This window comes from Momordica charantia (assembly GCF_013281855.1).
Source record: "Momordica charantia cultivar OHB3-1 chromosome 4 unlocalized genomic scaffold, Mcharantia_2.0 BLBB01000004.1, whole genome shotgun sequence".
In the NCBI taxonomy this organism is placed as follows: Eukaryota; Viridiplantae; Streptophyta; class Magnoliopsida; order Cucurbitales; family Cucurbitaceae; genus Momordica; species Momordica charantia.
In genome coordinates, this window is record NW_028275162.1 from 433,015 (window position 1) to 456,619 (window position 23,605).

General features: G+C 35.1%; 4 protein-coding genes across 4 annotated transcripts; 1 reads left to right on the forward strand and 3 right to left on the reverse strand.

The window, feature by feature from the left end:
- The first annotated feature begins 3,476 nt into the window (after window positions 1-3,476).
- Window positions 3,477-8,144, forward strand: LOC111016755 (mitogen-activated protein kinase 20). The gene is made up of 10 exons (XM_022292263.2): window positions 3,477-4,201; window positions 4,736-5,144; window positions 5,406-5,533; window positions 5,634-5,693; window positions 5,989-6,138; window positions 6,242-6,397; window positions 6,607-6,818; window positions 6,924-7,025; window positions 7,181-7,320; window positions 7,426-8,144. Exons 1-10 carry the CDS (start codon window positions 4,178-4,180, stop codon window positions 7,860-7,862), a joined length of 1,818 nt encoding a protein of 605 aa, XP_022147955.1. The 5' UTR covers window positions 3,477-4,177; the 3' UTR covers window positions 7,863-8,144.
- Window positions 8,145-8,964: 820 nt separating this feature from the next.
- Window positions 8,965-9,708, reverse strand: LOC111016769 (transcription factor IBH1-like 1). The gene has a single exon (XM_022292281.2). It carries the CDS (start codon window positions 9,652-9,654, stop codon window positions 9,220-9,222), a length of 435 nt encoding a protein of 144 aa, XP_022147973.1. The 5' UTR covers window positions 9,655-9,708; the 3' UTR covers window positions 8,965-9,219.
- A 6,588-nt stretch (window positions 9,709-16,296) lies between these two features.
- Window positions 16,297-17,874, reverse strand: LOC111016688 (xyloglucan endotransglucosylase protein 1). Its single transcript, XM_088123125.1, has 3 exons — window positions 17,247-17,874; window positions 16,953-17,146; window positions 16,297-16,854 (listed from the first exon to the last, which is right to left on the reverse strand). Exons 1-3 carry the CDS (start codon window positions 17,523-17,525, stop codon window positions 16,446-16,448), a joined length of 882 nt encoding a protein of 293 aa, XP_087979251.1. The 5' UTR covers window positions 17,526-17,874; the 3' UTR covers window positions 16,297-16,445.
- A 2,031-nt stretch (window positions 17,875-19,905) lies between these two features.
- Window positions 19,906-21,380, reverse strand: LOC111016694 (xyloglucan endotransglucosylase protein 1). Its single transcript, XM_022292165.2, has 3 exons — window positions 20,923-21,380; window positions 20,636-20,829; window positions 19,906-20,533 (listed from the first exon to the last, which is right to left on the reverse strand). The coding sequence occupies exons 1-3, from the start codon at window positions 21,220-21,222 to the stop codon at window positions 20,125-20,127; spliced, it is 903 nt and encodes a 300-aa protein (XP_022147857.1). The 5' UTR covers window positions 21,223-21,380; the 3' UTR covers window positions 19,906-20,124.
- Window positions 21,381-23,605: the final 2,225 nt, after the last annotated feature.

Sequence of the window (23,605 nt, forward strand, 5' to 3'; positions counted from 1 at the left end):
TTTTCTTTTACAAAAGTTATAATTGAGATTTTTTAATGAATTAATAATAGAATTGAGATTTAAAAAAACAATAACGTAACTAAAAACTGATTATAAACATCTGGCATATTAAACCCTTTGAGCTAACACAATCTTTTCATATGAATTCTAGGATGTCATCAAACAACAACCACACGTTTCTTGTTAATTTGGTTTAGATAGGAAAAAAAAAAAAAAAAAAAAAAAAAAAAAAACTCCCAAACAATCTTGATTTAGCCCCGCAAAAAAAGGTGGGTAGAAGAAGATAATCTACCTCAAAATTATGTGGTGTGCAAGAAAACTCAATTTAATATAATTAATTAGCCAAAGAGCTTATTAAATAAATAATATATTATTAAATTATATTAAATTGTCACACACAATAATCGATTCAATATAATTAAAGTTAGATGAAACGTCTAAAGTTTGATGGGGTGCAGGGTTGGATTCCATTACCAATAACCAAAAACTAACCTAATAATTCAAAACGCAACATGATGAGGACGAAAACGACAATAGCGATAAATCATATACATAATCCTAATGTTTCCGATTAAGGTCCAAAGTTAATTGAATTGGAAAATGTGGCAGTTTACTTTAATAAAGGACGAAGATCAAAACCAAAAATTAAACACAGAAAAAGAAAAAAGAAAAACAGAAGCAAAAATGGTATTATAATTTATAATATTAATATGTTTTCTTGGGATTTTATTTTATTTTTAAATATTGCACATGGGAGCCCCCCAATTATATCATCAGCCGTGCATCTAGAAATTTTGTTTAAAAAACTTTATTTAAAATTAAGTAAATATGCCATCAAATTTGAGACTTGAATATAAAAATTATAAATTGTAAATCTAGAACTTTATCTCAGAGGTATTATATAAAAATAATTATATATATTTAGTTACATATTTTGATACTAGATTGGTGAAATTAAAAAAAAATCTCAAAGTTTCAATATTGTATTTAATAGGTTTCTCAACATAAAAAGAAAAAGAATCAAATTAATTCTTACACTTTGAATTTTATATCTAATAAGTCTATAACTATATATATATTTTAAATCTAACGAGTTATTGAACTAATAGACATAGAATAAAATATCTTATTCAAGTAAGGTCGTTTAATTAATAATTTTTTTTAATTTAAAAGTAATTTAATAGGTTGGATCTGTCCTTGAAAATGAAAATTGAAATTTAGGAGACCTATTGTATATCTTTTAAAGTTAAAAAATGGCTTAAATACAACTCTCAATAACTATGAACTAAACTTACAATTTATCTAATTAAAGTCAGTTGAATATAACATAGAACAAAAATTTCTAAGTACTATATAGAAGAAAGAGAATGAAACGTGAGATAATAAATCAATTTATCTCTAAGACTTATATAATTTTTTAGGCATAAATTATTTTAAAGATAATTTACTGGAATTAAAAATTATTTTTTATTGTATCACGGCAGTTTTTTTTCTTAAATAAAAAATAAAAATATATTTCTAGAAAATATGGAATAATAATAATTTATTCGGAGACTCGAATCAAGAGAGACACGAGTAAGAACATTGGACTATTACACGATGTCATTAAAAATAACACACAATTTATACATTAATTAAATACTTTTCAAAGTTGAGGGAGACTCGAGCCAAGCCCAACGTACCTTTGCCCCCAATATCACCGTTGGTTTTGAAAAATATTTTGGAAATAAGTTTTTAAAATAATAATATATATTAAAAGAAATCCGTGATAAGGGTTTATGATGAGGGAAGCTAATTATTAGTGGCAAATGGGCTTTTTAAGGTTGTGGCCCACCGCATCCTCCCATCACCGTTGATTGCCAAGTTGCCCACCTGTTTTGTCCCTTTGGGACCTCGTTTTGATGGTTTAGGTTCAAATATTACATGTTTTTTACATTACATTTTTCTTAATTCATACTTGGAATATCATACCAACGAATTTAGAAAAGATTAATAAGTACTTATTTAAACTAATAAAGGTCTATCGCCTTGCCTAAAAAATAATGAATCTCTGTCAATCTGAGGGCAGTGAGCGTCCATCCTATCGAAAATTACAAGCGGCTCGACTGTTTAACAAGGGGGTCGAGGGCTCATACCTCTCCAAGTATTCAAAACTTCCAATATTATAGGTAAATAAATGATAACCTTTTGAAAGTGTATTAGTGTTTTAAATTAAACTATATTTACGATTTCAACGTATTTAATATTAATTTTAGTAAGTATCTATACTTTTTAGAGTGATGGTTACTTTTATCATTTTATTAAAGCTGATTAGACGTTTCTACTCTCGATGAGGATTGATAGAAAGAAAATAATTAATGTTATTAGTTACTGAATAAATATGCTCTAATATATTTCTAAAGAACATTATTAATTGTACTAGGCATATATTTATTTTCAATTTATAATCAAAATAACGGTTTAAATCACATGGTAAAACATTGTTTGTCGCATCCACAATCACGATAGATCTATGTTACACTTCAATAATAATAACATTTTTTTGTTATACAAGGAGAGTGTAAGTGGAGATTTGGATCTCTAATCCTTAAAGGAACGTTTATAATGTATCAACCAATCATTTAATATTTATGTTGGAATTTCAATAATTGACATTGGAACAATCAAAGTACAAGAACAATAATGAATATTTTCGAAACATATAAAGTAAATTGAAATTACATGGGGATAAAACTGTAATTTAAGACAAAAATTAAACTCTAACAAACTCTATTTATATGATTGTATATATAAGCATACAACAACCTAGTATAACAAATGAAGGGATGAGAGATTGAACATTCAATAAATAATATAAGATGTATTAATCGTTGAACTATGCTCATGTTGATACAAATGAAGGGATGAGAGATTGAACATTCAATAAATAATATAAGATCTATTAATAGTTGAACTATGCTCATGTTGATACAAACATATAACTTTATAATATTTAGTAAGACTTTCAATACATTTCTGTACGTAGGTTGAAAAAAAAGCACAATTTATTTATAGATATATAAAAAAAAGTCACTGTGGACTTTTCAAATTTCCTTTCTTGATTTTTGTTTAGTCACTTTTCTGGACTTTTCAACAAAGTGATGCTACTTGAATGATAAAACAAAACATAACATAAGGATGTTATTTTTAGTTTTTCATCTTAAAAAAAAAACATAAATTACATTTTTTTAATTTGGTCATTATTATGAAAATACAGTATTTTCAAGAAGATTATGAAAAAAGAAAATGGTTAGAAATAGAAAATAAAAAAACAGAATAAAATCGTCGAAATCAACCATTTAGCTGGGCAGTTCAACAGATTTCAAAATAGTTATCAAATCTCATCGTACAAAAAAGTACATAGATTATTGATTATTGTGTTCTTTAATCAGGTTAGCTGGAACTGGAAGTAATAAATTTTTCGGACGAATTCTCTGATTTCTGTGATCTCCGTTTCCCAAAATACAGAGTCCTGGTATTACCGCCGTACATCCATCCATCCCTATCCATACGTTTTGGGCTACGAATATACGGAGGCAAAAGATGCAAAGCGAAAGAAAAAAAGGATTAAAAAAGCCAAAAAAAGGAAGAGGGTCTCCTAGATTTCTGCTTTTTCACTCGAAATTATCTTGTTTATAAATCATTTCTCGACTCTTCTGGCGCTGCTTCCTTCTCCCTAGTCTCTTCGCTTCTCCATTAGTCGCCAGCAGATCTCCGAGTTCGTTTTCGTCTTTGTTACCTGCTCCTCTCTATCGCTGAGCAATTGGGGTTTAGGGCATTCATCGAGTAGGAATGCAAAAAGTTTCCATGCTCGGTTTGATTTTGGTTACTTTATGGTAGCTGGTGGTGTCTGTTGTTCTGGTTTGGTGCTTGAGTTTTTGGTTCAGGTTTTGGGATTGCAGGTGGGGAAGTGTATGAGGGATTTGGTTTGGGTAATTTTATTATGTTCCGTGGAGGATTCGGGAAGGAGCATGAGGAGGGATTGTGGGTTTGTGATCCGGAGCAGGGGTAGGTGGGGAAAATGCGGTTGAGTCTTCCTTTAGTCGATTAACAATTGAAGTTTTTCTATTTTGGTGCTGAACTGGATTTCTGATTTCGTATTCACTGTTCTGGAAGTTGGGTTTGAGAGTTTCTGGAAATGCAGCCTGAACACCGCAAGAAGGTGAAGTTTTATCTTTCTTTCTTATTATCTTGTTGAAAGTTCTTTCTGATACCTCAGATTTTTGTCTCCTAAATTTGTATGAGTGTTTCTAATGCAAGATTTATGTCAAATATCTTGTAGTGTAGCCGTATTTGTGTAGTTTATAACTGTTGCAACATTTAGTTGAAATGAAATTACGAATTATAAGAGTTAAGACATTAGGTTTTGATTAAACGGATAGACCATGTATGTGAAACATGGCATTTGCAGTTGCAGCCGTAGATGTCATTAATATTGCCATTCAATACTCTTGTGCAAAATTCACCTGATGGTCGTACTTCTCTTTAATTCATTTAGATGTCATTTCTTCTTCCTTAATCCGTCTCGCAGTGTATCCGATACCATTTATTGATGTCCCTTCGAAAACTATACTAAAAAATTTCATTCAATTTTTCGACTATATTGGCTGGTCGGTTGTTTTTTTGCTGGTTATGAATATCCTGTATGAGTATGCAGTATAATGTATCTTAATCTAGATGGATTTTTGTGCAACAGAGTTCTACGGAATTGGATTTTTTTTCTGAATATGGTGACGCCAACAGATTCAAAATCCAGGAAGTTATTGGAAAGGGGAGTTATGGGGTGGTTTGTTCAGCAGTTGACACTCTCACAAATGAAAAAGTGGCAATAAAGAAGATACATGATATTTTTGAACATGTATCTGATGCTGCCCGTATTCTTCGTGAGATAAAGCTGCTCAGACTTCTACGTCATCCCGATATTGTCGAAATCAAACACATTATGTTGCCACCTTCTCGTAGAGGCTTCAAAGATATCTTTGTTGTGTTTGAGTTGATGGAATCAGATTTGCATCAAGTCATCAAGGCCAATGATGATTTAACAAAAGAGCACTATCAATTTTTTCTGTACCAGTTGCTCCGTGCGTTGAAATATATTCACACAGGTGCTTGAATAGTGCATCGCATCAACACTTTATCTGAGTAAAGACTTTTTGGGGAGCTGGAGTGCTGTTGTAATGATTGACATTTTTTCCCCACTCTCTTTTTGGCTGGATGGGGTGTTTTATGATTCTCATATTATAGCATTTATGCTACGCATAATCAGCTTTTTCCTGTTGCCATAATTTTTATCCTTCTGTTTTTAGTGTATGGTAATAGTTGGATATAATGTGTAAACTACCTGACTTTGATCTATGTTACTGCAGCAAATGTCTACCATCGGGATTTAAAACCAAAGAATATATTGGCAAATGCAAATTGCAAACTCAAAATTTGTGATTTCGGATTGGCTAGAGTTGCTTTCAGTGACACGCCGACAACAATATTTTGGACGGTAGGCCAATTAATATACCAGTATATTCATGTTCAATATCATAGAAATTCTGGATTTATACGTAGAGCGTGAGACTTATAGCATGTGATGGTATGTGCAGGACTATGTTGCTACTAGATGGTATAGGGCACCCGAGCTCTGTGGTTCTTTCTTCTCTAAGGTCTGCCTTGATGACATTTCTTACAAATTTAACCTTGCTAGCTTCATATGGTGTTTTCCATACAGGTAAACCAGATAATCTTGAATCTCAAAATAATCTATAGACCTAAATGAAAAGAAGTAAATATAGCTTTAGTTATAATCCGTTGTAGCTAGTCAGATGAGATAAATTATTTCACTTTCTCACTATTGAAAATTCTTATCGTTTTAATATGTAATAATGATGTTCCTCATTTTGTGGCTGATATTTTCTTCTTTATGCCTAATTCCTTTCTTTCTTTCTTGTCTGGATATAGTATACTCCTGCCATTGACATTTGGAGTATCGGCTGCATATTTGCTGAAGTACTAACCAGAAAACCACTTTTTCCTGGTAAAAATGTTGTTCATCAGCTCGACTTGATGACAGATCTCCTTGGAACGCCTTCCTTAGACACCATTTCTCGAGTAAGTGATCTTTTATCATGTATAGTTGGGGAGAAATGTTGATGTTTTGAATCTTGTCATATAAAGTTTTCGTTACTATCAATTTCCAAATGTGTTGCCTTAGGTAAGAAATGAAAAGGCCAGGAGGTACTTAACTAGTATGAGGAAGAAGCAGCCAATACCCTTTTCACAGAAGTTTCCAAATGCAGATCCTCTAGCCCTGCAATTGCTAGCACGATTGCTTGCATTTGATCCGAAGGATCGACCTACTGCCCAAGAGGTCTGCTGTTATATGCTTGATCAACTACATTTTTTCCTTGCTACCTTTGTTATGTACTCCTTGCTTTTACTTATCTTGTGTTTGGTTACTTTCACTAAATTATAGTATGATATGGAGTAAATATGTGAATCATTGTTGTTCCAATGTGCTTCAAAATCTATAATTGGTTGCACGTTCCAACATGTTGAAAACATTTCCTTTGTCATTAGGCATTGGCAGATCCTTACTTTAAGGGGCTGGCAAAAGTTGAGAGAGAACCTTCTTGCCAGCAAATCTCAAAGGTGGAATTTGAATTTGAGAGGAGAAAGGTCACAAAGGACGACATTCGCGAGCTGATATTCCGTGAGATACTAGAATACCATCCTCAACTGCTGAAAGACTACTTGAACGGAACTGAGAGATCAAATTTTCTCTATCCAAGGTCCCAAATTCTCTCTCTATTTCAATTTCCAAATCATGAATTTGATTTGATGAATAGGGGATATTCGTGACACTGATATTCTGGTTTGTGTTTTTGCTCATGCAGTGCACTCGATCAGTTCAAAAAACAATTTGCTCATCTCGAAGATAATGGAGGGAAAAGTGGACCAGTTTATCCTCTAGAAAGAAAGCACGCTTCTCTTCCCAGGTAAACAAGGTTACTTCTCATCTCCCCAACGGTTTGTATCCTTCTGGCTTTATTTGAACCTGTGAATGCTTCAAATGTGACACATCGAGTCATAGTAGAGTGAATTTCCAATGATGATGATAATTGAATTTTTCAATCTGTGGGTACTCTATCAGGTCTTCTGTACAGTCAAATACTATTCCTCCAAAAGCAACATCAAATATTGTTTCTTTTAGAGACCGATATGCGCCAGCAGGGTCGTTCAACAACCAGCATTACAGAGATCCAGCAGCACAGAGGATTGCTGCTACCCAAGGTATTTTCTGAGTACCTTATTATTATTTGTTTTGCGTACTTTCTAGAGTGATCCTCTTTAACTTGTATCTAAACGCACCTGTTCTAATTTTGTATCTTTTTTTAGTCAAGCCTGGAAGAATTGCAGGCCCGGTCATGCCGTATGACAATGGAAGTGTCGTTAAAGATGCCTACGACCCGAGAATGTTAATTAGAAGTGCTCTCCCTTCTCACGCTATCCATCCAACATATTATTACCGCCAATCTTGCAGCCAAAATGAAGAAAGACCAGCAACAGGAACCGAGCAAGATACTTCCTTGCAATGCAAACAGGCCCCTCAATGTGGAATGGCAGCTAAACTAGCAGCAGATACAGCAGCTACTGGTGCTTTCTCAAATCCTTTTTTTATGGCGCGTGTAGGGGTGCACAAGTCGGAAAACAATGACTGTGCTGCACGTTTGCAGGTAAACGCTCAATATGATCCTGGAGCCATTGCTGCCGCAGCTGCCACTGCCCACAGAAACGCTGGCGCAGTCGAGTATGGCACGACAAGAATGTATTAGATAAGCACTCGAATGGAGTTTTGGCAAGATGTTCTAATTGGTTCCGCCGAATGGACTAAAAGAACAATGTTCGTGGCTCGAAATTGCCTGAGTCGGGTTCCCTGTGTTTAGTTGGAAGACACTTTTTGTCCATAAGATTATGGATTTCGTCCACAGATAGATCTTGTTTATCTCAAAATACTATAGTTTTTTAGACCTTGGCCATGATTTTCACCAGAGTTTTGTATTAGAGAAAAGAACAGAAGTACTCTGAATAAGTATGATAGTTCATTTATTGGATCACTGTTATATGTTGTAAACCCAACAGGCTGCCATAACTGAGCTGTGTGATTCAGACTTCAAAACTTACCATCACCATTGACCCTTGAAGAGAAAGCTGAGCTTATTGAATGATATGATAGTTTAAAAGTAAAACAATGAAAGAGGGCCCACGTGAATCTTGTTATCTGAGGATAAATCAAATAAGTTTTAAGAGAACTGCTAGGTATTTTTAGACCTATTTTAGTAAAACAGTATTTGCCAATTGCAAGAGGAGTAAATACTGGCCTTTTGCTAAGAGTTATGAACGATTGTCTACACAATTTTTATTATTGGTATTAGTTTAGTTTTTGTTTTTATTCATTTTATGAACAACAATCTCCTTAAAAATCAATTTCTAGTTGAGAAATGGGATTTCATCGATTTTTGGCATGATGAAAGATTATGATGGTAGATCCTCCAATAAAAGTGTGATTGAAAGCAGTAATATAATTACCAAAAATAGGAAAAAATAATTAAACATGAACGATAGCAGTACCCAAAGACAAAATTCTGAGTCAATTGCCAATGCCACAATAATATAAATATATACACTTTCAACGTATTTTAAAAAAATTAATTCAAACCAATAACTTATTCCAAAGAGTGATCATTTTGGGTAAGGAACTACTTTGAAATCCACCCTTTTTAAGAATTAAAAACATCATGATGGCACTATTGGATTACTATTAACTATTAAGAACACAAGGTTAAAAATTTACGTCCCGTTCGAATCTTCAAACTTCATATTTGAAAACATATGCTCTACCCAGAAATATCAAACAGCATAAACACATTGTTGAAATATCACCCTAATCTGTCATCCCTATCCATATCGACTTTGATTTTCTATTCATTCAAAAGCTACAGAGATTTACCAGCAAGTGGTATAAAAGATGAAGATGAAGATAAAGAGGAAAAGGATTCAAAATCCTGATCCCAGAGGAAACGATGGAGCGACTGAGAATCAAACGCTTGATCTTTCCTCACTTGGAAAAAGAAAAAATAAACTTAATGAAGAGAAAAAAGGAAAAAAAAAAAATCAAAATCAAAAGCAACTTCAACCTCCACACTTGCTTTTCTCCTTCTCCAACGTCTCGAAAAAGCTCGAGAGGGCTCTCATGGCCTTCACCTGATGCTGCAAATTCATTATATACTCAGCCGTCTGTTCAAATAGCTTGTCGACGCCGAGCGATTCCCCTCCAGGCACAATGCTCTGCAGCGCGCGAATCTTCCGCTCCACCGCCTCCTTCTCATCGGCTTCCTCGGAGGTGGAAACGCCGCCGTTTCGCCTCTCCTTCTGCCGAATCGTCTTCGCAATGCGGCTCGATTTCCTCCCGATCCGGCGGTGGGCGTCGCGATGCGTCCGGCTCCGGCGGAAAGAGGCGGGAGAAGATTTGTGCAATGTGTTGAGCATTAGGGATTTATGGCGAGGCGCGGTTCTCGGTTTCCCCTGAATGGCGAGTTTCAGTCTCTGAATTAGAGTTCTCTCCATGGCCGCGAGAGAGAGATGGACGAAGGGCGTGTGAAGAGGAAGAAGGGGGGATGTTAAATTATTGTTGAGCTCTGGAAATGTCAATGCCAACGAAGCTGTGGCCCACCATTTTTGGCTTCCCCAAGTCCTCTACTTTTGGATTTTAGTGTGCTTCAAACGCCGCCGTACGCGAGTGAAACCTTTTGTCACCTGATGCAGAGCGGCAACCAAATGCCATTTTCTGCCTTTTATCTTCGGTGTAAATTCTTTTGCCCTATCCTTTAAAATATCTATTTTAATCTCCACAGTTATTTTATCTTTATATATATTTTTTATTTTACATAAATACTCATTTCAGAAAACGTATTTCTTTAATTTCTTGTCAATTTTTTTAAAGCCATTTTCAAAATCTAAATTAAAATTTTAAAACAAAGTAAGTTAAAAGAAATCAACCATTTTTTTATTTTATTACTTCACTCACCCAAACTAGATTACACTATTTTTGGTATGTATATTAACATGTTTTAAAAGTTGTACATCACAAATATAAAATGAAAATTCAAATCTAAAACCTCTTTTGACTTGCATTGAACTTGGACCGCTTGTTGGAGATAAAAGGTGACAACTTTGCAAACTTAACTAATTTAACACCCTCGTATTATTGATGAAACAGAAAAGGTATTTATAAGCTTAACAAGAAATTACAGAAATATCCTTATACACCAATAAAAAGTACATCAAACCATATAAAGTTTTACCATGAGTAGATTTAATCCATCGTGCATTATTTCTTCGAAGTACCAAAAGCAAGCATGACATAATTATAAACATAGAATCTCAAAATATGGAACCCAAAAACAGTTAGACCTGTAGTTAAGAGGATTAGAGCACGTGACTACGAACCACAGCGTCTGGATTTGATGAATCTAAAACTTTTTAAAGAAGCAAATATAACTGTCTGACTACTCTCATATTGTAAAAATTTTAAATATCCGAATAGAATTAATAATAACTTTTTATAGTTCAAACAAATAGAGAATAGAGGCTAAGCATCTTAAAGAGGAAAAAAAAAAAGATATCTTTAACGACTGAGCTACTAATAATAGAATTAATAAATTTAAAAATTCAAATATCGGGGCTGTGTCGTATTTTAAGCGTAAAACGCGTGTATAATATAAGGATGAGTTTATATCAACAACAATTTAATTCAAATTTGGGTAAAAGTTAAAACCTTATATTATAATTATAATATTTGAGGTGAGAAACCGACGCGCAATGGGTAAGAGGTGTGGCGCGTGGTGGAAAGAGAGAAAGAGATGGAAAATTGGGCCCACGAAAAGGAGGAGGAAAAAAAGAGAAAGCACATGTGATCACATGATTTTCTTGAAGCCAACACCACCCATGTGCCTCCCCACTCTCTTCATCCTATGATCTACCATCACTAGCCTTCGCATGGCCGCCACGTGGCGCAAATCAGTAGCCCCACCCACCTAGAGCCCCCAAAATTAAAATTTTTTTTGCCTACTTTAAATAATTTCCTAATTCCCATTTTAGAATATTAGAAAAACCAATGAATTAATTGAGATGGTTATGATATGGTGGTGGTGAATGGTGATGCTTCCAAGAAGGAAACCAAAGAAAGGAGTATTTGGTCATTGGGATTGGGGGAGAGATTTGGTTTTGTTGGGCATATGGGGCTCCATGTGATCAGAGCCACCTCATGTCTTTTCTTGCTTCCCACTTTCTCACTCTCTCCATTTTCTCGCCATCCAAACACTCCCTCTCTTCTCTATTTTTAACGTTTCTGCTTATTTTTTTTTTAATTCTTTTTGGGCCATCTCCCACACATCCGTACCTATTCTTAGTACCCAAATTTTCACGATATTATTAAAAAAAATCACACCAAATATTTCCAATTTTTACCCATGTCAAACGGCCATATAATTGAAGATGATGCAACTTTTTTTTAACATATATTTATATCGTTTTAATTTTATGGGTGGAATTATTTGAGGTTGATGAATTTTCATCATCCATCCTTTTTGTTGATCTATCTCTTTGAAATTTTACCTTTCAATTAATGATTTCGTTTTCAAAATGAGTCATGTACCATTTTAGTCATGATCATGGTGGTTGTTTTTTTCTCTCCTTTTCCTTTCCGATTTGAATTTAACGGAACCACCCTTTTTGAGAAAAATAAGAAGGGAATTTCTCTTCTAATAAGAATAACTACTTTTTTTTCTTTTGAACTCGCGTAAATATTTGTTTCTTATAATTACGTTTTAAATACTAATATATTGGGCAATAGTTTAATTTTATAATTAAAATTTTAAATCTTTTTAAATATAGAGAAGTTAAAAGAAAGTTTTTGAAATGGTTTAAAAGAAAAGATAAATGTTTGGTAAACTAGCACGAAATACTTTTAAAGGGAAAGACTAAAAGTACAATTTTTATCAAATCAATTTCAATATTAAGTTTAAATACTATCTTGGTCCATATATTGAACTTTTATTTATTTTAATAAACATAGTACTTCTAAAACATAGGTTTAGTTTCTGAATAGGTCTAAATAAATAAACACGAGTGGACCAAAATAGTCCAATAATCAAAGTATGATGAATTACAGTTTTAAAATTTCTTTCAAATTTCAAAAGCTACAAAAGACTAGTTCCACCAAATGTTTATAAATTACATTTAATTTTCTTGAGCTATCTATTTCTTTATTTATAGAGAGACAAGTCTTGTTTTATTTTTTTAAAGTAGGGGTATTATAAGTTGAATAATTATTTGAAACTTTTGGCTACCAAAATTGGATTCGATTGCCCTTTAAAAACCATTAAGCCCTTCTGATTCTAAAGAAACAATAATCACATCCCCATTCGTTGCACTTCTTCAACTTCAACTTCATTACCCAAAACGGCCACTCCCCAATCCCCCACCACTCTCATCTAACCACTCCTTTACCAAAAAAATAAATAAACACACTCCAGATTCAAACTCTGAAAAGAATTACTTCTAGTTTATATTTATTTACAGCTAATCTATTTCTTAATTAAAATCCGACACATCGGTAATCTAGTGATTTTAAAATCTTCAAAATTCTAACTTTTCACTAGCCATCAAATGCCCTCTAAAGGAAAAAGGGGACAGCAATTACACAACTTTTTTTCCGGGGTGTCGTGAGAATGATTGAGCAGGCAGAAAAAAAAGGCATATGATCAGACCCGGAGGGATTTGAGCCGAAGCAAAGGGTCGGTTGCCTTGCCGCTTATTTAAATTAATAATTAGGAGATTGAACATATATAATATATATCAGGGCCCCGATTGGTTAATTATTATCAAGGAAAATATCACCGCCATTCCAAATTTGACAACTTTAAAATTACTGCTTTTACATTTATTTATTAATTGTCAAATATTTAATGGTGGTGAGAATGAGTTAAAGGAGTACACAATAATTTATCCGGTAACTTTTAACTTTCTAAGATGAGCCGAACGAGAATAGAAATTTTGTGCGAAATAAAATGGTAAAACCTAGTTTGATTTTGATTTCCAATACGAATATAAACCATTAAAGCATGGTATATAGATCATTAAGACCTTCAGAATTTGAAGCTAGAGGTGTCAGAAAAGTTACCACAGGGATAACTAACTTGTGGCAATCCGACATTCATAATAACATTACTTTTTGATCATTTGATGTCGGCTCTTCCTATCATTATGAAGCATAATTCATGAAGTCTACTCACCAACAGAGAACATGAATTGGGATTAGATAGTTATTGCTCCTCTTATAATTTCACTCGTAAAAATGAACTTAATACACTATCGTTTTATATAATATATGTAGGAAAAAATAAATTTGTTGAGGGGTGAAAATTGGTGTGATTATTGGAAATAGAAGTATATTTCTTTTATCCACGAGGGAAGGGGGAGGGGAGGCGTGTTTGGATGGGCAAAGAAGTGCGGAGATGAATTGAATGATGATGGGCAGTGGTACACATGCAATGCATTTATGTTCCCACCCGCACCCAATTAATACTCCCTATTCGTGATCGATTTTTGGTCAGGAATTGTCGCTCTGCTGCTCTGCCTCGCCACCACCAAGCTTCAGCTTCTCGGTCGATATGTCGTCGCTGGCTGCCAAATGCCAGTTCTAGTTTTCACTTTCCACCATTCTCTGCATTCTGCACTTGTCTCTTCGGCTCTGCCTTTTTGACGGGGAAAACAAAACACAAAATCGAAGGGAAAAATGAACAAGTAAATGTGAAAGTAACAACAGAAGAAGTACGTTGTGTTTGAAAATTTTAATGTACTTGTTTTTTTGCTTTTTATAACTTATATGCGTGAATGTTTCTTCTGTACGAAAATGAAAGGGAAGAATAAGTACGGGGTTAGAAGGACCGACTCAGCTAAAGAAGAAGAGAAAGAACATATTGTTGAGTTTGTAAAGTGATTGCAAACAAAGTCCTGTACTAACCACGGAATGAGAGATGATATAGGACAATTATCTCTATTCATATGAAGTTTTTGGTGAAATCAAAATAAAAGTTGGACTATGTTACCATACCGTTGTCTTAACACCGTTGTCTTTAACAAATGATCACAAATCACAGTCCCAATTCCCACTTGGTACTTGCCAATTGGTATTGCTATGATAAAACTGCGGCTCTCCTCTGCGTCAGCCAGTGCCTGGGTTTCCAATGATCACGCGACGGGCTCCAATTTGGGCTTCTTTCTCCAGTTTATGGCCCATTTTAAGCCCCACAAAACTACTCATTATTGGGCTGCAACTCAATAATCCAAACCTTTCGGTACATCAAAGTTGGTTATATTTTGCTCAATTTCATTCTAGTCCTCGGAAAAAATGCAAAAATCACCATTCAGCCAAAAGAAAAATTAAAAAAATGTGACAATTTTTTCTTCTGTCATTCATAAAGTATAGGGCCAAATGCAGATGTAACAATTTAGCCTAAAATAATAGCAAATCTAGCACATGTCAAATAAAATTGTAAATATTGCACAATTTCAAGCTTAGCCTAGATAAAAATGTATGAAAATTTGAACAAGTTGATCACATATGTCAACATCGCGTATCTCCATGTCAATAGAATGACAACTGCTATCAGTTATTACATAATCTCAATAACAAATAAATAAATTCATTCAAAATAGACACTAAAATTTTGAGCCACCAAAGATCCTTGGTTGCGGCGACTCAAAAATTATACGTAACATTTTGAAGATTCTGTCGCTTTCGCTAAATTTTATTCTCAAAAATTATATATAGAATGTTAGTTCAAAATTTTGCTCGATCAAACAAATCTCTGGCTCCGCCCTGAACCGAAGGAAGGATAAACGAATTGGCGGTAGAGATTGGTGAGTTGAAGAGAGAAGGAAAGTGCAATCGATCAATTTATGGAGGGGAAAATGGCATTTTAAGTCATTCGATCGAGAGCAGCAGCGCGCAAGTGCCAGACGATTCGACATCAGCGAAGAGCGTCGGAGAAGAAGCGAATGGTGGAACCGTGGAGTTCAAGGAGTTAAAAGACGACGTTGATAGAGGAGGAAAAACGCTGTGAAATTTGAGAGGAGATCAGATGGAAAGAGCTTTGAAGTGAGTTGATCGAATATCGAGAAGCAATTGAAGGAATCGGTTAGTGTGAAAAACAAGGGAAGTTGTTCTCCGAAGAAGAATAATGAGGAAAACGTCAAGCAAAACATAGGCGTCTTAACTCTCGTACATGGAGAATTTTCTGGAAAGAAGGAAATAGAATGGAGTTTTAAACTTGAAAGCTGATGGAACAAAGATGAAGATCAAGAAGTTAAAAGCAGAAAAGCGACTCATTAGGCTGGATTAACCTTGAGAAGCTCTGCAGGTACGCTTCTTCACGAGAGAAATTTTCACTATCAAGTATATGCTTATACCTTCTGCTTTTAACTGGCGAAATTTGAGCATCTCATCTCTAATTATTATTCATCTTTCAGTCCTTTTGACGAACTGATATGATATCCTGTAATCACTTACGTTAAGGTGTTTGAAAAAAGAAAAAATACGACTATAGACATTAAGAATATTGGTATGATTTAATACGTTCTGAAATTTTAATAAATTTCTAGGAACTATTTTTTTTCTTCTGAAGGAAATCGAGTCTCCAAGGTTATGAGTAAAAGAATATGGGGGATTGGAAGATAATAAAGTTACACGGTAACCTTGAAGTTAAATCTTGCAAGTTATGTTGTGATTGTCTTGTTTCGTCTAAAATTCGACAATCATAGGCCAACCACGCTAATGCACCAAACAATCCACAATAAAATACAGAATTGAAACGTGAGCATCAGCTTCGGGAATTTCACACCATGATGAACAGATGCAGGCTTAGCCCTTTAGTAGTTTGATAAATTTGATCAATTGTCAATAGTAGTGTTCAAATTTCTACCACTTTTTTTTGTTCCCCCTTCCAAAGTCATGCGATAGGAGAACCTTGTTTTAGGCATTTTGCTAGTCTTTCAAGTGACGTATGGACTAGAGTGTATCAGGTTTTTAATTAGGCTGCAAATCGGCATAATTGGTTGTCGATATCTGATAAAGGGGCTGAGAGAGAGAGAATTCATGTGTTTGTGTGGATTGAGGAGGAAGTAATACTAATACAGAATAAAAGGTAGAAAGAATAATAGGCTTTTATTTGGAATTCTTTATGTGCAAATAAAGAATAAAGAATTACATGAACTGAATGCTTCAAACTGGATACAAGAAATAGGAAAGAACAGGGAAACTAATCATGGAACGGCTAGAGACGTGTTGCTATCTCTCACAGGAACCTTGAGCGCTTGCATTCAGCTGGAACACCTTGAGGGAATCTTTTAAAGTCGGTGCAGTAATTATAAATCATGTACTTAGACTGCACCCATCGCATTCTATTCCTACTCGTAGCATCTAGTCCTTGATCATTCTGTGTTCCACCTTGCAATGAATTGGAAAACTTGGAGCCACAAGATGATGACCCAGATGGCTCAACACATGCATTGACATTGATATTTCTGAAAGACGCAGTGAAAGGGGCCTGTGTCCAGTCGGTCTTGACCAGTCCTCCTCTTGTTGCCCAATCATCCGCATTCCATAGACTTGAATAAGCTCTCATGGGTTGGCCTTTTGGGTACGGAATGCCAATTGTTTCCCGGTTTCGGAATACTCTTATGGGAATGTTATCCACAAAAAACCTGAAAAAGATAAAAAGGTTTTGCTATGGAATAAGAAACAGAGTCCTATAGAACTGAACATCAAGACTCGTACTAATGCTATTGCTAGGTCCGCTTACTTGATACTTTGTGGGGTCCAGTCGATAGAGTATGTGTGAAACGCCTTTGTAGGATCAAACCAAAGGTAAAATTGTTGTTCCCTGTTTCCTTTTCCCTGTGAGTACACGTTGGTGTGAAGTGTGTATGGATCTCCGGATGAATTGCCTAAGAACTCAAAGTCAATCTCATCGTGCCCTGGTCCATGAGAAGACAGCTGCGTCAGAAAAGATCGAGTTAGAACTTAGATAGGTTTATTAAGGGGAATTTTAAATTTGATTGCGAAATGTGAGAGTTCACATGATGTTCAAACTTTCATAGAAGGTGGTGACGGTGCCAGCAGAGTTTCCAGGCACCAGCTTGATTTGCATGTCAAACCTTCCAAAAAGATACTCCTTCTGGGACTGGAATCCGGACCCTGAATCTTTGTCAAGCGAGAGGGTGAGTTGTCGGCCTCCATCGTATATCTTGGCGCGCGGACCACCCCAAGTAATGTCGACCTCTTGGAGAAAGTTGCCGGCGCTGGCGGCAATTACAGAAGCCATGAATATAGAAAGTAGAAGCATTGTTAATGTTTTATTAGACGAAGAAAACATGCTTTACTGTGGCGAAAAATGAATGGAAACGAATTGCAGAGAGGTCTACAGAGATGACGAGAAGATGGAATGTTGGTTTGGTGCTGAAATGGAACTTATGAAGCCTTTATATAAGAAAATTCAGCCATGGCTAACTCTACTAAAAAATGCCAGAGTATTTTGAGCTGGCAAAAATTTATTGGTCATCATGGAGTTGGATATGTTTTTGATATAGATTTAAAAAGTCACAGAAGGAGAAGCGGGAACCAGAAAAAGCCGTTTTTTATTTCTGAATTGTGAAGCTTCCAAGTATTGCATGCTCTTGAAACTTGATGCTTGTATATAGCGGCTAGTTGACCCACTTATGTCAGAGCCAAAAGAAGACAAACGGGACGAAAGAAATCTAGCTGCGCGTGAGAGAGACAGCTGGCTTGTCAACCAGATCCGTCTCAGCTGGCATCTTGCAAGCATTTGTATGGCATAAACATGTACATAAAAGCCCTAATACGCGTTTCGAAATTTAAATTCTCATCTTTCCTCTCTGATACTACCTTCCCGAGCTGCGGCTCGTTGTTATCGAGATGCTGGAATATCTTCTAGCAAACAGACCATCAACCCTGGTTTATATTTGGAAGGTCTGTACCATCTTGACAGCTAGGGAATTCTGGTGGGTTGATTTAAATCAGACTGAGAATTTTGAATCCAAATTGATGGATGAAGTTTCAAACTTTCTAATTCAAATTATCTCGATAAAGTGGCCTAAATTAAATTCAATCCAACTATATGCAGAGTGAAATTCACTTTATGGTATTTGAGGACATTGGCATGGTTGTTGGTATTAGGAATTTTAATGAGAATATTTTCATACTTTGTGGTATTTGTTTGTGTTAAGTAACAACGGACTCCTCTACGTTTCTATAATGGCAATGATATTATTAACTTTGGACATAATATACCCTCCTGGGAACAAAATATCATCGAGTATCCTCTCAAATAATCATTTATTTCGTCTCAACTCTTATTCTTCAGAGTACACCATCTGTCTAATAGATCTCAACCACGTATCACACTATGACTACTAAATATTCTACTGACACAGCTAAGTTAGAGGCAGGCATAACTCTCATACCACTAATTAGAGAACAGTTGTCCCCTCCACATTTCTACAATGATATAATATTGTCCTCTTTGAATATAAACGGTTATTGATTTGCTTTTGGTTTTATCCAAAAGACCTCGTACTAATAGATATATTGTCTCATATGCCCATTTATATACTCATGTTCTTTATCTAGCCAATATAGAATTTTAGTCGTAGCATCAATAGTTTATACCTGGTATAAGGTGTCAAAGTTTCATATAACAATCGTTAATTAGGTCGATCACAATTACACAACATTAAGAATTCGAATATCCGTAGTCGGAGGAAGTTGGTGCTCTTGACTCATACAGGGCCTGGGTGAACATGGCCATTTGAGGTTGCATGTTGGAATGAGAGCTGAAGTTGTTGTTAGCTTGTCTCGGTTGGTCGGTTATGATTATCCTTGGGAGTTTGAGGGTAGTTTCCCTTGCCGGAGTGAATTGAAGTCAAATTATATAGAGTTGCTTGGAGACGTTCGAGTGTGAGTGTGTAACCGGCCGAGACCTTCTCGAGAAGTTATGTATAAGGGTTATAGGATTTTACCCGCACACTATATAACAACTATTTTAAGAGTTGTTTTGAGTTTCAAGTTGAATTCTCTGTTTTAAGAGTTGGCCAAGAGGAAAAAAATGACATCACTTTCAAGAATAATTTATTTTATAAGTTAAATTATAAACTTAGTTTGTAAATTTTGATGATTGTGTTAAATCTAGTATCTAACTCTAAAACGTTTAAATTCTCTGAGTAAACTTTAAATTGTATTTGAGATAATATGTTTATTGGATAGATGCTTGTTGATTTGACATGACGTGAAGACAAATTATTATTATATAGCATATTTAAAAGGGATTCGATAAATGTGCTACTAAAAAAAATCTAGCTATCTACCCTTTTCAACCATCTATTTGACACATTCTGTCAAATTAGTTAATGTTTATTTAGTAGGAATAGGTTATAAATATAATTTTATTAACATGTTAATTTCAAAGGCTACATATATCACCCTTCAAAGTTTAGGAATATATTTGGAACTTTTTAAAATTTAAACCCACACACCACCATAAATCGAAATGTTAAATTTGTAATGGATCCCTTTTTAAGTATCCCAAGTTTGATAGTCTTTTAATCTTTGAATATGCCACGTGCTTTAAGGTTTGCTTTGCATGGATTTCATTTCTATCTTTCTACTTTAAAGTAGGTTAGTGACAAACTTTTTATTCTATCTTATATTTTTTTAAAATTAAAATCTTCCAAAACAAATTTAAAAACTAAAAAAGTGTATTTATTCAAAATGAAATTTATATAGTAAGAAGTAAAACAAGATAACTGATGGCTTCCAGATTTATATGCAAAAAGAATAAAAAAAATTAAATGAAATCATATCCACGAGAACTAACAATACAGGAGACACAGAAACAGTTGATTGTGTTAAACTGCACATAATATGGCTTTGGAGTTTCGCTTGTAATGTAACCTCTCTCACAGGAACCTTGGGCGCCTGCATTCAGCTGGAACCCCTTGAGGAAATCTTTTGAAGTCGGTGCAGTAATTGTATATCATGAACTTGGACTGCACCCATCGGAGTCTATTCCTACTCTTAGGATCCAGCCCTTGATCGTTCTGTGCTCCTCCTTGCAAAGTATTGGCAAACTTGGAGCCACAGGACGATGAACCGGCCGTCGCAACGCACCCATTGGCATTGAAGTTTCTGTAAGATGCTGTGAAAGGAGCCTTCGTCCAATCAGTCTTAACCAGCCCCCCTCTGGTTGCCCAATCGTCTGCGTTCCACAGACTTGAATAAACTCTCATGGGTTGGTTCTTCGGGTACGAAACTCCAATCTTTTCCCAGTTGTGGAACACCCTTACGGGAATGCCATCCACTAGAAACCTGAACAAAAAGAAGAGAAAAGTGTGGTTTAATAATTAGGAAAAAAGATTTTGATCATGTTAATGCGTACGTGCATGGCAGGTGGGGATCGGAGCCTCTTACTTGATACTTTGTGGAGACCAGTCGATGGAGTAGGTGTGAAAGGCCTTTGTGGGATCAAACCAGAGGTAAAATTGCTGTTCCCTGTCTCCTTTGCCTTGCGAGTAGACGTTGGTATGTAGTGTGTATGGATCTCCAGATGAGTTTCCTAAGAATTCAAAGTCAATCTCATCGTGCGATGCTCCTTGAGAGGACAACTGCACGAGAACAGGTTGCGATCAGTTAGAAAGAATAAATTAGTTTGTGTAATCAAGATTGGAGTTTTGTATTGGACTTTAGAGCTAGCTTACGTAGAAGGTGGTGACAGTGCCAGCAGAGTTTCCGGGGACGAGCTTCATCTGTACATCAAACCTTCCAAACAGAAACTCCTTCTTGGATTTGAAACCAGAGCCAGAGTCTTTGTCGAGTGAGAGCGTGAGATGTCGGCCTCCATTCAGCATCTGGGCCCGCGGACCGCCCCAAGTTATGTCGACGTCTTGGAGAAAGTTGCCGGCGGTGGCGGCCATCACAGAAGCCATGAGCACAGACAGTAGCAGAAGCATTGTTATTGTTGAACTTGAATTAGCTTTGTGAGAAGTAGGAGGAGACATGTTTTGGTTTCTGCGAGAGAGAAGTAATAACAAAGAGGCTTTCGAAGATGAGGAAGATATTGGTGTTGATGAAGCTTTGGATTTGAGAATTGGGCTTTATATAGGTGGGTGACTGGTTAGTGGGAACGTAAAGGTGAAGCCATGATTGACTGTGTTGAGAAAATGCCAGAGGTTTCAAGGCTGGCAAATCGCGTCAACCATGGTGGAGCTGGATATTCCGGGCCCAAAACCTTGGAGGAAGGAGCAGATGAAGCCAGAAAAAAGCTTAATTATTTGCATACAGCTGAAGCTGGATATAGGCTCAATTTCAAAAAATATTTCTAAAGTTTCCCATTTTGTCTAAAAAAAAAATACTCCCATCTTTTCCAAAGTTTCAATACTACCTTTCATAAATGTTTCAAAATAATATCAAACATCCATTTAATATTTTGAATGAAAAATTGGCGTGACAGAAGTTTTGTATTATGTTTTTCTACTTCAACTTTTTGTTTCAAATATTAACGGATGTTTGTTTGGTGACCAAGTAGGTAATATTGAAATTTTTGAAAATGGTAGCAGTATTTTTTAGAAAGTGTAAGTTGTTAGCGATCGAACTCACAGCCTCATAATTGGAGGTATATGCCAGTTATTGCTAAATTATGTTCGTTTTGACGTTAGGCTAATAATTAATAACAAGTTGACCCCGACGGATATCATAAGCCAGAGAGAGGGAGGCAACGGACAAGATCCGAAGAAGCTGGCAGGCATTTTCTGAAACGGGATAGCGTTAGCCTTTGCTTTTCAGGATGGGCGTATATCTGCATTGAGTCAATTATACCTTCCCCAAGTTGCCGCAACGCTAGCCATAGCCACTGTGGGTATATACTCAATGCATGGCCTACAGGTACAACCTTCACTTTTAAACACCCTTTCTTAATTCATCTTAATTTGTTACCACGTTTTAAATTCAGTAAGCTAGGCTTATATGGCTTATGCTAACAAAATGTTTGTTGGTTTTTCTTGTTAGGTGATCCATTCAATAGATTTAAATAAGAAATGAATTTGTTATTATTAGAGAATATTTCTCGTAGATTTAAGTTTCTATTATTTTTTTAATATTTTACAAAATAACTTATATTTTAATTTTCTTAAAAAAAAAAAAAACATCTGTGCAGTTGGGATAAAGATGGGAGTGAATTGTGTGAGTCACGAGGAAGTTGGAGTATGCGAGGGGGTGGCTGGCTCAGTGCTGTCAAAGCATGGAGGCAAGGCACCGCTGCATCCATTAATTCACATGCAAACAAACTCTTCTGGCTTACAGTTAAGAGAGCCTTTTTGTTTGGTTTTTAGCACTTTCCTTTGCCTGCCCTTTAATGGATTTTACTCCTTTTATTGATCAAAAATATTATTAAAAGAAAAATCATGATTTTCAATGTTTAAACTACACATTAAGCATCGTTTTAAAATCTCTTCTTTTAATTATACATGAAGATACTTTGACATATCTTTTAATGTTTCTTTTAGAAAAGTATTAGTGAAAATGTTTAATTCAAAAATATTACTCAAGTCAGTTCTTAATCTACCCCTATTTCATGTCTCAACCAAATGGTTATTGGTTAAAGAAACTGTCTTACTTGAGAAGGAGGAAAATGTTCAATTGGTTTGGATAAGTTGGATCATTATTCAAAGAAATACCTTTTTTTTTCCTTTAAACTTTAGACGATGAAATTTCATTCATTTTATTTTAAATTTTAATTTTAATCCTTAAACTTTTATCAACATTTAGTCCTAAAGAGTACATATGTTTTTTTAAGGAAGGTGCAATAGAGTATTATCATATTTGTTATCCATAAAATCGTGTCAAATAATTATTTTCCCAATAAGGACTAGTATTTCAAAATTTTAGGAATTATGCTTGCGAAATACCTTTAGATATTAAAATATAATTATATAAAACAATTATAAAAAAATAATGTTTTATTGTGAAAGAAGTAATATACATTAGATGTTAAGAAACAAATTACTTTAATAACAAAATATTATAGTTCAAATAAGTGAAAGAGAATTAAAGGTTCAACCTAAAAAAGTGTTATAGCCTTGATGAGTCGTGGATAAGAAATAATAAAAAAAAATCATAGAAAACAAGTGGTTCTATAATATGGCTTTTGTCCAAGCCCTAATTTTATTTTGTTGTTTCGTCCCAAAAAAAATAATAATAATAAATAATGCATTGGTGGGCTTCTGTTTGGCCCTTGGTTGTGGGCTCCTCCTAATTAACCGAAATTTCGGAGATCCAAAACGACATCCATTTGGGCTTTGCATGATAACCAGAGCAGGCCCATCTCCACATTTGAAGCCCACAAAGAAATTTTATATTCCAGATTGTGATTTTATATCAGAAGGG

What these genes read in the sequence shown, in the direction of transcription:
- LOC111016755 (XM_022292263.2), top strand. Translation starts at nt 4,178, where the DNA reads ATGCAGCCTGAACACCGCAAGAAG. An exon ending in GTTGAAATATATTCACACAG is followed by an intron (nt 5,145 to 5,405) that starts GTGCTTGAATAG and finishes ATGTTACTGCAG; the next exon opens with CAAATGTCTACCATCGGGAT. An exon ending in ATCGACCTACTGCCCAAGAG is followed by an intron (nt 6,398 to 6,606) that starts GTCTGCTGTTAT and finishes CTTTGTCATTAG; the next exon opens with GCATTGGCAGATCCTTACTT.
- LOC111016769 (XM_022292281.2), bottom strand. Translation starts at nt 9,654, where the DNA reads ATGGAGAGAACTCTAATTCAGAGACTGAAACTCGCCATTCAGGGGAAA.
- LOC111016688 (XM_088123125.1), bottom strand. Translation starts at nt 17,525, where the DNA reads ATGTTTTCTTCGTCTAATAAAACATTAACAATGCTTCTACTTTCTATA. An exon ending in GCACCGTCACCACCTTCTAT is followed by an intron (nt 17,147 to 17,246) that starts GAAAGTTTGAAC and finishes TTTCTGACGCAG; the next exon opens with CTGTCTTCTCATGGACCAGG. An exon ending in TGGACCCCACAAAGTATCAA is followed by an intron (nt 16,855 to 16,952) that starts GTAAGCGGACCT and finishes TATCTTTTTCAG; the next exon opens with GTTTTTTGTGGATAACATTC.
- LOC111016694 (XM_022292165.2), bottom strand. Translation starts at nt 21,222, where the DNA reads ATGTCTCCTCCTACTTCTCACAAAGCTAATTCAAGTTCAACAATAACA. An exon ending in GCACTGTCACCACCTTCTAC is followed by an intron (nt 20,830 to 20,922) that starts GTAAGCTAGCTC and finishes GTTCTCGTGCAG; the next exon opens with TTGTCCTCTCAAGGAGCATC. An exon ending in TGGTCTCCACAAAGTATCAA is followed by an intron (nt 20,534 to 20,635) that starts GTAAGAGGCTCC and finishes CTTTTTGTTCAG; the next exon opens with GTTTCTAGTGGATGGCATTC.